Below are 14,221 nucleotides of genomic sequence, written 5' to 3' on the forward strand. Positions count from 1 at the left end.
CAAATAACTTTTTAAAAAGGAAAACAGATGTTTCATATATAAGAAAAAAATCAGCGCGGGAGGGAAAAGAGAACGGAACCAAAATGGGCCCCATTCATACGTTCACTAAGGGAATAGTATCACACACGTCTTTCCATTTTTTGCACTTCTTGCTCTGTTATTCCTTTGCCTTACTCTAAGGTCCGTTATATACATACTTATTTCGCTCATTTTCCATTCCTATCGGCCACCATGCTCGCTATCATTCCTATATTACTGCTTCTGTTTAATGTTCAATCAATTGCGCCAAGTACATGTTTTTCTATTTTTGCTTTATCATTTCTAGCATTCTGTTTCCTGTTGTTGTAACGTGCCGCCTTGCTTTTGTCGTTTTCTTTCCTTTTCCTTTTGTTTTCTTTTTTTTTGAGAAAAATTTATCCTTGCTTTTATGACTGCATTATTACTATTATTATCCACCTAAGTATTTAGCCAAAATTGAATTATTACTGATTCAACAAAAGAACATGGTTTATGCTCTTCTGCAAGTTGTCGCATTCGTCCATTTCCGGTAAAGTGCCGGTCTCGGCGGCTCATCTCATCCAGCTTGACTCTAATTTGCGCTCCAGGAATAATAAAATTCCGATATATTTTTTTTTTTTTGATACACTCCGCGAATTATACCCAGGTGCAATAGGAATTGAATTACACTTTGATTAGTGGCATTTGAAGAGGACATCGTAATATTTCCAAAGAGCTGCCCATCAACTAAGAAAACATACCAATCCCTTTCTAAGTTTTCTACGTCCAATCTCTGCTAATATATGACGCGAAACTTGGAAAACTCACGCCGATAAAAGGGCATCACGCCCCTTGAAACAAACACGGCAAGGCAACACAGAGAGAATATTCCAACCTCTCTTAGAAGTGAGCCTACCGAGCAAAATTGGAGAAGGGCAACATCTATCCAACTATGCCACCAAAACCCACAAACAACCCTCGCCGGCCCCCTACCATCTCCACAGCCTCGCGCCGCACCGCCATTCCCATCGACAGCGCTTCACCCACGCCCACGCCCACGCCCGCAATTGCAAGTGCAGACCCAACCAACCACCCCATAGACCCAAGCCTCACAGCGCTTCGTTCCCGAAATGTCCCCTCTCCCTCTACCATAACTGCCAGCGGCTCACCACCCCGCGCCGGAGTCCAACGTCTCCAATCGCTAAAAAAGCGCACCCCGGCCGGCTCCCTGATCCCGCTAAACCCAGATGGCACAGCACCTAAACCAACCCTACGCTACCAGCCTCGCGCGGTAGTGCGGAAGAGTAAAGAGGAACGCGAGGCGTTGGAGAGACTTGAGGTGGAGAGGCAACAGGAGAGGATGAAAGAGGCTGCTGCACTGAGGAAGGCTGATGCGGCTGCGGCGGGGAGGGGTAGAGATAGATTGGTGAGAGGGAGAGGGAGGGGTATGGGGAGGGGGAAAGGGATGTTTGTTGCGGGTGATGTTTCAGGGCCTTTAGGGTCCGGAATGTCGATGCGGAGTCGAGGGGGTGGGTTTGGTGGGGCGTCGGGGAAGGGAAAGCATCGGTATGGGCATGGGGCTAGATCGGGTGCGGGGAGGGTTCATGGCCTTGTGCGGGCGAAGAGTGAAGATGAGGTTGGCGGGATAGATGGTCCGGGTGGGAGTGGGGATATTTCGTCTGATGAAGGGAGTGACGGAGGGCCCAGGTTCAGTATCGAGCAGATCAATATCATTAGCGATGATGAGCAGGAGTTGGGAGAGGAGGGTGATTTTGAGGAGGGGAATGGGAAAGGGAAAATGCGTGCTCGATCGCCCACAGGCGATCGTACGGGGAAGGGGCTGAGGCCGGTTCGAGTTGAAAGACAGGAGCACCAGGAGAGGTCGATTGGGATCAATACTGATGCTAGCTCGGAGAAGTCTGCTGAGTTGAGAAAGCAGGCCAGAACGAAGGTGAAGGAAAAGCACGGCGGGGTGGAGAGTTTGTTTGTACAAGACAGCGAGGAAGAGGCTGATGATGCTCGTGGGGGTGAAGGTGACGATTTGGTAGAAATAACTTCCGAGAAAGCAGTTGGTGGTACATTATATGGAGGAATACGAATTAAGGAAGAGCCTACGGATGACAGAGATGTGCTTATGACCGACGTCATACCGCAAGGCGTGGACGACCGTCCTGCGACCTCTGATACTGGGCCTCTAGCACCCACCGCCCCAAAGCCGAAAGCTAGAAAAAGTAAAGTTACTATCCATGATCCGCGGAGCAAACTGCAGACAGAGGAAGAGCGTCAGGAATGGGACCGTCACGAGCAGGATATAGAGCATATCAAGCAGGCCTTGGGGACAATCACCACTCACGACCCGCCTGCGGAAGAGTCACAAGACGCAGAACAGGAAGATGAGACAAAAGCAGTTGAGGCACCCAGGGACGAACGTTCTGGGCGACTCTTCCTCATTCAGTTTCCGCCCATGACACCCAATCTCGTCCCGCCGTGGCCGGATATGGATGAGATGGACCAAGACGTAGTTGAAACAGGCGCACGCGCATCAACGCAACAATCTCCTAATCCCACAATTAAGAAAGAGGTCACCGACGGCCTGACCGCCCCAATGCCCACCCTTTCCGGCAACGGTACGGTTACTCCCTCCCCGTTAATCACGGCCACAAACTCCACTCTCCCACCAGGGCGGGTGGGTAAGTTGAACATCCACCAATCCGGTCGGGCAACAATAGACTGGGGCGGGATCAGCTTTGAATTGACCAAGGGGAGCGATGTGGAGTTCTTGCAGGATGCAATTGTGGCATCCGGGGAGCAGCCGAAGCCTACTGGAACCGACGAGGGACTGCATCCGGCTGACTTGGAGGCAAAGACAGTATGGGCGATGTCGCAGGTTAACGGTAAGTTTGTGGTAACGCCTGATTGGGAAGCATTACTTGGGATATGAGTGAAGCATAAAGCACATTTGGAAGTGACTGAAGGTCTTTCTCTGCATTGCATATGGAATTGGCGTTTCTTTTTTCATAGTATGTTTTGAGCGTTTGATGAAGTCCCATGCCTAGAATATGTCATGGAATATATCCATCCATGTGTTCCCCAAAATCTTCATTTTACCATCATCACGTCCACTTTTAACCGAAATGCGTAGTTCTGAGCTAGATATCCCTATCGTTTCATTTTCTAAAGGTCTTGATCTAAACCTACATCTGAATTGGAAGATACCGTCTCGGCATTCCACTAGAGACTCCATGCCAGGTTCATCATACATACAGCACATCCATCATCCCCTATTTTAGACGAGAGCCGTGATTAAATGTTCAAATTTTAGGTTTGTAGCTTCGTCCATTAGTATTCAAAATGTGCCAACAACCCAACATACGCTCCATGGGGAAACTTGATCCAATATCCAACAATTAATGGGAGCGTGAATCAAAGACATTTGCTGCTGCTTTGCCACACTTTACACTCGTATATTTCCACTGCAATTTGAGGGGCCAGGAAGGTTTTTCCCCCTGAATTCGAGTAAGATGATGCCCTCCTGCCGGTTAGTAGATCACAGAATCAAGCACTTTCTCAGGGGAAAAAAAAAAAAAATTTATGATCCGACAATAAAGAGAAATGGAATTCTGGAACGAACAAGAGATATGGATATTTTTGTGCAGAGACAGAAATAATAAAGGGATAAGTGATGAGGTAACTGGAAATCGTTGCAGAAATGGATTTCGATGGGGTAAGTAGCGTGAGCTCACCACCAACTCCATGGGACCAATCAGTGGGCCGCAATGACGGTGCTCACCGAATTTCTACAAATAGACAAAGTACGCGGCGGTGTGTTTCTATCCCATCTCAACGTTCTCCTTCATTGTTGCCAAGTTCAGCTCAGTGCTTCTTCCCCACAAAACAGAGGACTGTTCAATGTCCTATATACACAGCACCCTGGTTCATTGTCCGGTTTACAAGCTCTTTCTAAGATGCCTCCCAAATTGGTTGCAGAGGGCATGATCCAGATATTAGGTCAGACCGCCAATAGCGTTGTGTATGCCGTAGCGGACGACAGCGATACGGGCCGCGCAAGAGACAGCGTTTCAGTCCTCAAGGGTGGAACAGTTTGGTACAGGGGTCGGGAGGCGCTTGGTCCGGGCCAAAGCGCTGAAGAATCCGACGAGAGAGCACGCAAGGAGGCCGAAATCTACGAAGCTCTTGGAAAGCACGACCGCATCCTCAACTTTATTGCTCTTGAGGTAGCCGACGTAGATGAGGGCATGGAACCAAAAGCATGGGCACTGCGCTTGGAGCGGGCTCCGCATGGTCCCTTGCGAGATTGCATCGTGAGCAGCCAAGCGAACCCGCCTAATGTGCAGACCCGACTGGAGATGGCGATTCAATTCGCGGAGGGTGTTGCACACATGCACCGGCATCGCGTTATTTGGGGTGACCTTTCAACCCGCAATGCGCTTTTGTTTGACAATTGCTACGTCAAGTTGGGTGACTTTGCCGACTCGGATGTGGTGGACAAGTATCCTAATGACTGGTACGGTTGCGAAGTCCGCTACTGTCCACCTGGATCAGCTAGGCCCAATAATCACATTGTCGGTACTGTGAATCGCGAAATATTTGCTCTTGGGACTGCTATTTATGAGATCACTGAATGGAAAGTGCCGTACGGTCCCCCGGTTGAGGTGTTGGAGGATGAAGTTATTGCAGCTCTTGTTGACGGAAAATTGCCAGAGTTTAATGGTGACAACGCTGCTGAGGCTGTTATTCGTGGGTGCTGGGAGTACAAGTATAAATCATCTCAACAGGCCTTGGAGGATTTGCAACGGCTTAAGGGAAATTCAATACGGCACAACGTTGGCGGGGTGGAAAGTTTGAAACTACTGGTATTAAATGGTTTGGAGTATATGAAGAGACTCTTTTTATGGAGCAAAACCTGATCGGATTCAAGGTGGCCAGTTATTTCGGACCACATTCAAATAAGTCTGCCCGGCTCTTTATCCCAACGAACAAGCACTAAATCCGGGCCAGCTAAAAGCAAACATTGTGCAGCGTCGTGTGGCGATGTGGCGACTCGTGTAGAGGGAACATGGAAGCTCGATGTGAGAACTAAATCATCTCTCGGCCCGGTACGCTCAGTCAAATTAATGACTATTCGAAAGGGAGTCATGGCATAAACCAAAATCGTGAGCCAAAGACCATTCTCTGGCTAGGCTTTCTTATTGTTACATTGTGCTGTACCGGCATAGGGATCATCGCATCTCTCGTCAAAGGGATATTATACCCAGTCAGTGGAGGTCTGCATCTGCATGTCACTGTAGTTGTAATGAGCTGTAGAGAATGTGACAAGGCAATGTTTCTGTATGTCACAACAACTTGCTGCATTTAATATAATTATATATTTGCGGAATGATAGAGTCGTTAGAAGATTTAGAAGATGATGCATTCAGGTGTAAAAGTGTAGGGCATTGCTTTTACTATGTACGGACACCAAGTCTTACTTTGGCTGAACAGCAACTAGATACGGCAATGTATCTCTCGAGACCTGTGATCAAAGCAGCCATCTTTTGAGATACATATATGTATATCCCCTCTTGCTTGGCCAAGGGGAGAGTGATGACGTTGAACTATGTGTGATTAGTCATGCAACTCTAGGGCCCAACTAAGCCAGGTTAGGAAAGATGCAGCAGCAACCGTGACACTATCGCTGAAACTGGTTTAGTGCAATATCGGGTCAATCAACACCAACACAAAAAGAGCTCGCAGACAAAGGCTAACCACTCAACCAAAAGATCATACACAAGAACAGCTAGTGTTTGTTATTGGAAGCGCATGCCTTGTATAGCTCAACCGCTCGGGGGACGCTTGGGCGTGCTAAGTGTTCGTAGCACGGGCGCTGCCAGACGGCCTGGAGATTGCCAGTGTGCAGTAATGGGAGACCTCAAGCGCTAACTGGTAGAAAAGGGGACAAGCCACCCAATCCAATCCCTCCAACAAACTACACCAGTGTTTGATTGGAAATAACTCAGTAGCTATTGATCACACAGTTTTCGAAGGGAAGTTAACCAAGTTGGCTACCATCGCAGTTTCAAGATATGTTAAATTTGAATGCCAACTTGGAAGTCTTGATCCTCTTTGTACAGCACTTTTGTTCTTTCATGACTATCTCAAGGATCATTGTTATCGAGGGCACTCACGTTTCTGCAGCGTTGCTGCAGTTAAGATTGGAATATGCTTTTGATGATGCAAGTGCTCTGTGCAGTTCAGGCTGGCTACACAAGTTTTTCTCCGGGCTTTGTCTGGAAGGACGAGAGCCCTCATAGTTTACTACAACAAAGGTAGATTATTTCTTTCTTTTAAATCTCCCTACAACTAGAAAAACTATCTACTATTCTTAGGTTTCTTTGTTTTAAAATATTTAACATCCCCAGGAACCCAAGGGCTTCCACTGGCGCACTGGTGTCTCCGGAGGTCTGTCTCATCGATACCCTGTTATTGTTTTCCACGATTTCGAGGACACGCGGGTGATGCCATTCAAACGCGTATTTGGCGGAACTTCGGGGAGCCATTGTATCTCGATAGAATCCAATTTGGGGTGGTATACTGTTGTACAGTTTTTGATACTCTTTGTCCATCATTTGCTATACGTGGGTTCATTTGCGATTCATTTAAATTGAGTCGAAGCTCCTATGGCTCGAGTCAGTCAGTCCCGCTTCCGTTTTTCCTGCTCAAGGTCTTGTTCTATTCATCGTATCTCTTTCTGGAACCACTTGCTACTCCTAACAAAATGCGATTAGGAACCTTTATATATCTCCTGGCCCGTACGCTGTGTCTCGCCCATTGTGTTCTAGGAGAAGAGAAACAGACGAATGTTCCTAAAAATCAATGTTCTGGACTATGCTTGGATCCATCCGTTCTCCAGAAAGGCTCCGAATTAGATGGGGAAAAAGAAGCTCTGAACAAAGATGAAGTCATTCCTTCTATAACGTAGGTGCCAGTGCATTTGGTATTTAATTAGATCATCTAACGGAGGAAATAGTTCATCGAACAACTTCATCAACTACTGTAACGGGAAGACATTAACAAACGGCACCAAGATCAATGAAGGATCTTGCAACGGCATCCGTGAGTAGCTCTTAATTCTCACAATGCAACTCCTAGCAAGATTATCTCTAATGTCACCACAGCCATGGGCGAGATTCCATCAACAAAACACATGGTTTCCACTCTCATCACGTCTCCGTTGCCAGGTGATGAATTCAAAGTCAATCAGACGATTACTTTCAAGGTCGCAGTCAAGAACATCGAAATGGGCTTCTACACAAATTCGAATGTGACATTCCTCTCCGCACCACAGTCGCTAAATTGTGAAGGATTCGTACGAGGTCACACACATCTCACTGTCCAGTTTATGGGCCCCAACACTACAGCTATTCAAGCCTTAGACGCGAGCAATCCGACTTGGTTCAAGAGCGTCAACGGTCCGCATGCCGAGAATAAAACTGACGATTTCACCGCTACGCTTGAAGGGGGCCTTGGGAAGCCGGGATTTTATCGCGTTTGCACTTTGACAGCTGCAGCCAACCATCAACCCGTCATTATGCCAGTTCCCAATCGGGGTGCACAGGATGACTGCACGAAATTCAAGGTGATTTCTGGATAAAGTGGAGGGACAATATCAGCAAAACAGGATAGACATCGAACACTGCTTTTATGGTTATCCTCCAGAACTCAGCTATCTGATTTTTGCCCCTCGACCTTTCGCCCCCTACAGCTTCAAACTGATTCATGCGCCCAATGACAAGTCGTTTTGTATCGTTCGCTCTCTCTTCCAGCAACAAATCTGCCATGCCGCCATCATTTTCTGATTGCGCAATACTGCTGAAGATTTCCCTTGTACCTGTCTCATTCTCGCATGTAGAACAATAATATGGCAGTGTGACGACGCTGAAAGCCGGTGAGTAAGATTCGGTATTTTCGGCGTTCTGTCGGTGGAAGAACCCAGGCAAAAAAAAAAAAAAAAATTAACTGTATTTAACATTTCCGGTACACTGCGCCTCTCCAGGTGTAAGAGAGAGTTGTATGGCATGAGGGGTTTGTTTTTGTATCACCTTGTCAATCTTTTGAAGCTGGAAGGGCAGACTGAACGGATCCCAACAGGCTAGAACTGTTGCATGACTTTCAGGTGGCTGTCCTTCCGTGAGCTGTTAGTATCGAATTATTAATGGAGCTGCCTTGACTCCCAAGTAGGAATTGCATTCTGGAATTGCAACGGAGTTTTAATATCTGTGAAATCTCGTCTCTGAGGTACAGAATTGATAGAGCATAGATCTCACTGGTCAGGGTTTGCTGACTCATGCCCCACAAGTAGAACCCCATGTGCTGCCCGATATGGAAATGTTCCACGATGATCGTCCCCCAGACTGACATCAGTCCTCCTTTTGTCGCACGGCCATCCATCAACAATCAGTAGATGCCCGTTTTCATTCACCATAAAGAACCTGCAATCCTGCTTAATCCCTCCTCTTGATCATCTGCTGATTCAACATCTCCCACTTGGACGACCGTCGTATTGCGTATGATCATTATTGTTTGAAGCCAGCGCACACCTCAATCCCACCCGAGAAAACTGCTGGTTTTTGCGCTTCTTTCAGCCAGAAAGACGCCTGTGAATGCGAAAGACGAGCAAAGAGGGAGAAACTGAGTTTTTTTTTCTTTACGATTACGCGACAGCCAGATCAAAAATATCGCTGCGACCATTCCCAGATAACTTCCAGGCAAATATTTGCTATTGGACTCAGAACGGGGCAGACTGAAAGTTGGACTTGCAAAGGCGGGGGATATAAAGAAGACAAAAACCACTTGGTTGAGCCTTGGTACGGGACCTGTGTTTTGAGTTTCCGCATTCGTCAGATCCGCGTTCCAAGGTTACTTGGCCATTGAGTTTGAGGCAATCTAAACTCTATCCCATGGTTTCTTTGTTTGGATACAAAAGTTCCATTTGAAACGCTCATTCCTTATTATAGGGAGACAACACTAACACCGTGTAGATTCTTATCTTATCAGAAATTTTAAAGTATCACATGAATGAGAAGTCAACTTCTTCCACCTCTTTAGTGCTGGCGAATTCGCGTATCCATACCATACCGTCCTCGAAGCCATCCGATATTGACATAAAGACGACCTGTGCAGAAATCCAAAGTGCCGCACTACACAACTAGAAAAAAGAAATCACAAACAGGTGAAAATGAACGGCCATGGAGGAGTCGTCCATTCCATGAGGCCTGGCGACGTCCACCCCATTCCTTTCACTCCTGTACCATCCATGGGGCAAGAATTGGGCATTATGTTTGGCTTCATCTTCTTATCGATAGTGACCATGCTTGTCTATTGGTATTTCTGGCAAGGTATGTAGTACATTCATCAATGGCGTCAGAGCCCGCGCCTATCCCGCACTTCCATCTTACAGATGTAAATACTCAACATAAAAATTCGCATAATCCTTTCCGATCCACACATTGCTATGGAATATAGACTGACAGAGCCCTCAGCTGCCCAAAAGCGCAACGCTGCGATAGAAGTTGCTCGCCGTGAGGCCCTCACCGCGCAAGAGCGACTACGGCGATCCGAGAAACAGAGGGAGCAGGGCGTGGACGATAATAGTGATCATGATGGCTTTGCGGTACCAGGAGCTGTTGATGGGATGCCGAGTCGATCGACTCGGAACGGCACGAGTGCGAATGGGTTTGGGTTTGGCGATGCGATGCAGGATTTGATTGTTTAACGAATGATGTGTTCGTTCGCTAGTTTTGTTGATGCGTATTGGTGGTTGTCTGGTGCTCTCTTTCGGCAGTTGGGTTGGGTTCTGAGATTATAATTGGAAAACGACGGATATGGGCGTCCCTGTTGCTATATTGTTTGGAATGGCGTTGGAACGTATGTTTTTGTGAGACACTTTTTCATGTACCTTCGGTTCGCGTGCAGTTTTCTTCTTGCTCTTTGGGATACCACTTTGATTATGACTCCTATATACCCTTACCACCATCGGTAACACCGACATCTCGCGGCTATTTATTGGGAGTTGCAGCGACCTTTTGCGCTATTTTTGCGAGGTGCATTATATGCCTGCTGATTTGATGTCGAAAGTTTCTTCTTCCACCAGAAAGTTGGCGGCAATAAATATGTAGCCGTCGGTGACAATTTGCAGTCTGCTTGTATATACTTTTTTACATCTATCAAGCAAAATCCAAACCCGTATCAACAGACCGCAAGACCAAACCCAACCGTCCACTGCACCGACCCAATAATCACAACCAAAAGGCCTAGCGCAACACCAGTTGTAACCAACCCATAAACGTACGCATGCTCATGGTCAAGACTATCCAACTCAGCCACCCACGTACTCACCGTTGTCGTACAGCCACAGAACCCATCCATAATGCCCTGCAATACCTGACATCCAGTGAGACGAGATACGCTAACGGCAGCCGCCGCAACGGCAGCGGAAGCGGGAGAAAAGGAGGACACAGGCACAGCAAGCACATTTGTCGACCTCTGCAGATCATAGCACATAGCCAGCACCAAAGTGCCGAAGATATTCGCTGTGAATGTCCCTAAGGGAAACTTGGGAATTCGGCTGTTAAGTAATAACGAGACATAGAATCGAAACAGACAGCCTAGGGGTGCGAAGACGACGGCAAACATGGCGCTGCCGCGCCAATGCTCGCGGACTCCCAGAGAGCGATCAGGAGGCCAGATGGCGAGGAAGACAGCGCCGAGCCAGGAGCCCATGGCTAGAAAGGAGATAAAGGGGTCGACATATCTTCGTGAGAAAATATAGGGGATCACGGGGGTGTATTTGTCCATGAAAATGGCGAGGTGGGAGCCGAGAATTAGCGCACCGATGCTGAGGGAGAGGGTGTAGATTATTATGGCGAGAACGGCCATGAAGCTGTATCCACCATTGCGCGGTACGGGAGATTCTGGGTGCCCTGGCGTGGGGAGGTCATTCGCTAGCGCGAGGAAGACGTCGAGCATGAAGCTCGAGAAGGAAGTGAGGGAGCCGCAGAAGCCAGTTGTGAGGCCAATGTAAAGGGGTATAGTCTTTTTGATAGATTTATGGATTTTGAGGGATTGGGCTGGTTCCATAGGTGGCGTCACCGGTTCCTCTTTCGGGCTATCTACATCGTTGTGTTCGGAGACTCGAGATTGTCGCTCTGAAGGCGGATGCTGTTGGCGGGTATGGGAACGCGAATACCGGCGTCGGAGTTGTTTCATAGGATGCGGCAAATGAGCATGAGAAGATGGATTGGAAATATGGCCATTTGGCGCGCTAGATTCGTGTCCGGGATGCTTTCGTTTCCACTGTCCCCATTCTTCACGAAACAGCTTTCGGTCCTCAGCTAAGAATCCCATAAGTAAGCATCCTCCAACATTTGCCCATGTAACTGCAGTGATTAATGGTGCTCCGGGATAAGAAGTCAACCACTGCAGTCCAATCCGAGCCAGTGCTCCAAGTATTGAGAAAAACACAAGATATGAGATTGTATAAAGGAGAGTAGCATAATCCGATAATCTGGCCTCGATTCCGGCAACTCGTTCAACGGTCGGGGGCGGCGTCGTAACACGAGACTCAGCACTCTCAAGAGCTGCCCAGTCACCCCGCCAGGACGACACGCGTTCGACGGGAGGAGGTACGGCAAACTCAGTCAGAGGTCCATTGCGCTCTAAATCTCTTCGGAAAGTCGCTTCACGAATATGTTCTCTTTGCAACTCTGCTTCTGCATCTTCAAGGGTATCTGGGAGGGCGCTCTCAGTGAGGTCTGCGACTCGTCCCTCTTCCAATCTGCGGCGTTCTTCCCTCCATCCTGACTGTGCTTCTTCGAGACTTGGGCCTCGGGTCAATTCCGGGTCGCCACGGGCCTCCGCCAGAGCTTCTTGTCCGCTGTGGGAATGGCGAAAATGGACTGACGATTTTTCGTCATCCATGCTTGAAGTATACGTTCGAAAGGTCCCCCATTAAAATCGACAGTTCTTTTTCACTGGGCCCTCTTGATATAGCAAAAGTGTGAGCTTAATTCAATGTACTGCGGCGCCAAGCAAAACTTCCAAGAATCACGAACATTACCTCGATGTTACCAGAATGCAACGGGAGCTGCTGCGTCGATACACACGCCATAACCATTTCCCGGATGCTGTGTTTCCAAACGGGAGACAGCATATTTGTTCGAATATTCAGAGTATAAGCGTTGATGGGAAGTCGAGGAGGTTAAGCTTGCCGAGATGGACATAGTACATCATGTGACAAGCTTAGCGGTAATATTAATACGTTCAGTAATATTGGGTACAAAAAATGGTGGGGGGCTGGCCGAAATTATGCAGCTGTTGTGGGGCAGACGGGACGCATTCCGGCCCGATACCATAGCATACAGCCCTCATACACAGGTTGATAAGATAAGCATCCCTACCGCCTTGCTCCACCATATCAACACCATCTTTTCTTCCTTTGTCTCGACAGACATAGGAAGAGTTAATGAATCGTCGCTCAAGTTCTTAAATACGAGTAATCGTTAATATTCCTCCAGGACAGCCAGAAGAACCATGGCGTCCGCGTTCTCAAATAACATACATGTTTCCCAGCATCCTTGTCTTCGCGCGAAGCTCTCTCAGCTGCGCTCCAATGCTACCAGCTGCAAGGACACAAACAGGTTAATAAATGACATTGCTATGATAATTGGCTGTGAGGCTTTGGGTGCCAGTTTGCAGGTCACTCCGAGTGGTATGGTGAGCACTTACTCCTCCTTCCTTCGCTGTCGAGATAAAAGAGCGGGAGCAGGAGGATACCGTGTAGCAGAACCACAGTCAATCTTACTCTTTTTTCTCCTAACGTATATTGTAGGGTACAACACCTCTTGGGTATGAATATTCCGAAGAAACAATCATAACTGAAAACATCGCACTGGTCCCAATTCTCAGGTCAGGCCTGGGAATGGTACAAGGTTTGTCACCCATTGTTCAACTGCGCCAGCCTTTCAGAGCCTTCAGTCCGGTCGTTTGTTTGCCAATCCAATCTCCTAACTTCCCTCACCACCCAGCAATCCAAGATCTCCTCCCCTCACCTGTTGCGGTACACCATCTGGGACTATTCCGCGAACCAACCACCCTCCACCCGGTCGAATACTACAATAACCTTCCATTCAAGCCCCTTGCTGAAAACCCACAGAAAAACGCTGCCGCTGTTTCTCTTGCCATCATCGTTGATCCGATAATCGCGACAGGGGCCACTTGTGCGGCTGCGATCCAGACTTTGAAGGAATGGGGGGTCTCTAAGATATTGGTTCTTAGTGTGTTGGCGAGTGAATGTGGAGCAAAACGGGCAGCGGAGGAATGGCCGGAAGGGGTGGATGTTTGGCTGGGCGGTGTCGATCCGGGATTGGACGCAAAGGGGATGATAAAACCTGGTGTAGGTGACGTTGGCGATCGGCTGTTTTTAGCGTTGGGAAAATGAAGGCTTCCTATCTAGCCGTGGTCATCTTTGTTTCGGGAGTGAATGAATTAGTGGGAAGTGTGTTTAGGAAAAGGGGGGTAGGTGAATGAAGGAAAAGCAGATACGGCAAAATGTGAGTAATGCGTCCCAGGCTGTTCGATGGTTAATGAAGACGTACAAAATACCCGACATGTTTTGTTTGTGCTTTGTTTTAAATCAGATGGCGGAGTTCTTCCGTTGCAATTAACGAGTTCCATAGGGGCTGCCATTATGCTGTGTCGATTCAGGACGGGTCCAAATTCCGGTTTTATATTCTACATTTTAATATCACGTTTTCATATTTTTCTGATACAGATACAATTTTCACAATCTCTCCTATCCAGTATTCCTGAATATCTGATGCCAAAGTTTTGAGAAAGACATCAATATCTTTCAAGATCAACGGAATGGCTCACAAGCCCGTAACCCTACCGCATCTGCCTTCGGCATCGGAACAAATGCCGCGGGTTCTATTCTGACACTGACGAATGCATGGTTGTTAAGCTTTCAATAGACGTGATGAAGCGGACATTGAAGGCTTTTGTGATCAGCTTTGCAGTCAACAGTGGGGTGTATGTATCCCGAGCTCTTTCTCCACACAATCTAGCAGGAAATAATAACAGCGGCAACTACTTACAACCCGATTTTAATTTTCCCCTTTGTGCTCGCAACAAATTCTCTTCTCCACAGCACTCACCATTTCTCCAATGG

At 47.7% G+C, this 14,221-nt stretch overlaps 7 protein-coding genes across 7 annotated transcripts; 5 read left to right on the plus strand and 2 right to left on the minus strand.

Annotated features, from left to right (window-relative positions):
• Positions 1-949: 949 nt before the first annotated feature.
• Positions 950-3,150, plus strand: HCBG_07526 (uncharacterized protein; the record flags this gene model as incomplete). Its single annotated transcript, XM_045434575.1, has 2 exons — positions 950-2,687; positions 3,140-3,150. The coding sequence occupies 2 exons, from the start codon at positions 950-952 to the stop codon at positions 3,148-3,150; spliced, it is 1,749 nt and encodes a 582-aa protein (XP_045284782.1).
• A 556-nt stretch (positions 3,151-3,706) lies between these two features.
• HCBG_07527 (uncharacterized protein) lies at positions 3,707-4,925 on the plus strand (the record flags this gene model as incomplete). The annotated part of the gene is made up of 2 exons (XM_045434576.1): positions 3,707-3,721; positions 3,765-4,925. 2 exons carry the CDS (start codon positions 3,707-3,709, stop codon positions 4,923-4,925), a joined length of 1,176 nt encoding a protein of 391 aa, XP_045284783.1.
• A 906-nt stretch (positions 4,926-5,831) lies between these two features.
• On the minus strand, positions 5,832-6,554 carry HCBG_07528 (uncharacterized protein; the record flags this gene model as incomplete). Its single annotated transcript, XM_045434577.1, has 3 exons — positions 5,832-5,925; positions 6,183-6,284; positions 6,409-6,554. The coding sequence occupies 3 exons, from the start codon at positions 6,552-6,554 to the stop codon at positions 5,832-5,834; spliced, it is 342 nt and encodes a 113-aa protein (XP_045284784.1).
• A 120-nt stretch (positions 6,555-6,674) lies between these two features.
• Positions 6,675-7,648, plus strand: HCBG_07529 (uncharacterized protein; the record flags this gene model as incomplete). Its single annotated transcript, XM_045434578.1, has 4 exons — positions 6,675-6,687; positions 6,783-6,972; positions 7,004-7,110; positions 7,173-7,648. 4 exons carry the CDS (start codon positions 6,675-6,677, stop codon positions 7,646-7,648), a joined length of 786 nt encoding a protein of 261 aa, XP_045284785.1.
• A 1,584-nt stretch (positions 7,649-9,232) lies between these two features.
• Positions 9,233-9,769, plus strand: HCBG_07530 (uncharacterized protein; the record flags this gene model as incomplete). Its single annotated transcript, XM_045434579.1, has 2 exons — positions 9,233-9,392; positions 9,537-9,769. The coding sequence occupies 2 exons, from the start codon at positions 9,233-9,235 to the stop codon at positions 9,767-9,769; spliced, it is 393 nt and encodes a 130-aa protein (XP_045284786.1).
• A 473-nt stretch (positions 9,770-10,242) lies between these two features.
• On the minus strand, positions 10,243-11,973 carry HCBG_07531 (uncharacterized protein; the record flags this gene model as incomplete). The annotated part of the gene is made up of 1 exon (XM_045434580.1): positions 10,243-11,973. One exon carries the CDS (start codon positions 11,971-11,973, stop codon positions 10,243-10,245), a length of 1,731 nt encoding a protein of 576 aa, XP_045284787.1.
• A 612-nt stretch (positions 11,974-12,585) lies between these two features.
• Positions 12,586-13,828, plus strand: HCBG_07532 (uracil phosphoribosyltransferase; the record flags this gene model as incomplete). Its single annotated transcript, XM_045434581.1, has 3 exons — positions 12,586-12,768; positions 12,884-13,604; positions 13,731-13,828. 2 exons carry the CDS (start codon positions 12,586-12,588, stop codon positions 13,490-13,492), a joined length of 792 nt encoding a protein of 263 aa, XP_045284788.1.
• Between the last annotated feature and the right edge of the window lie 393 nt (positions 13,829-14,221).

Source organism: Histoplasma capsulatum (genome assembly GCF_000150115.1).
Source record: "Histoplasma capsulatum G186AR genomic scaffold supercont2.12, whole genome shotgun sequence".
NCBI lineage: Eukaryota > Fungi > Ascomycota > Eurotiomycetes > Onygenales > Ajellomycetaceae > Histoplasma > Histoplasma capsulatum.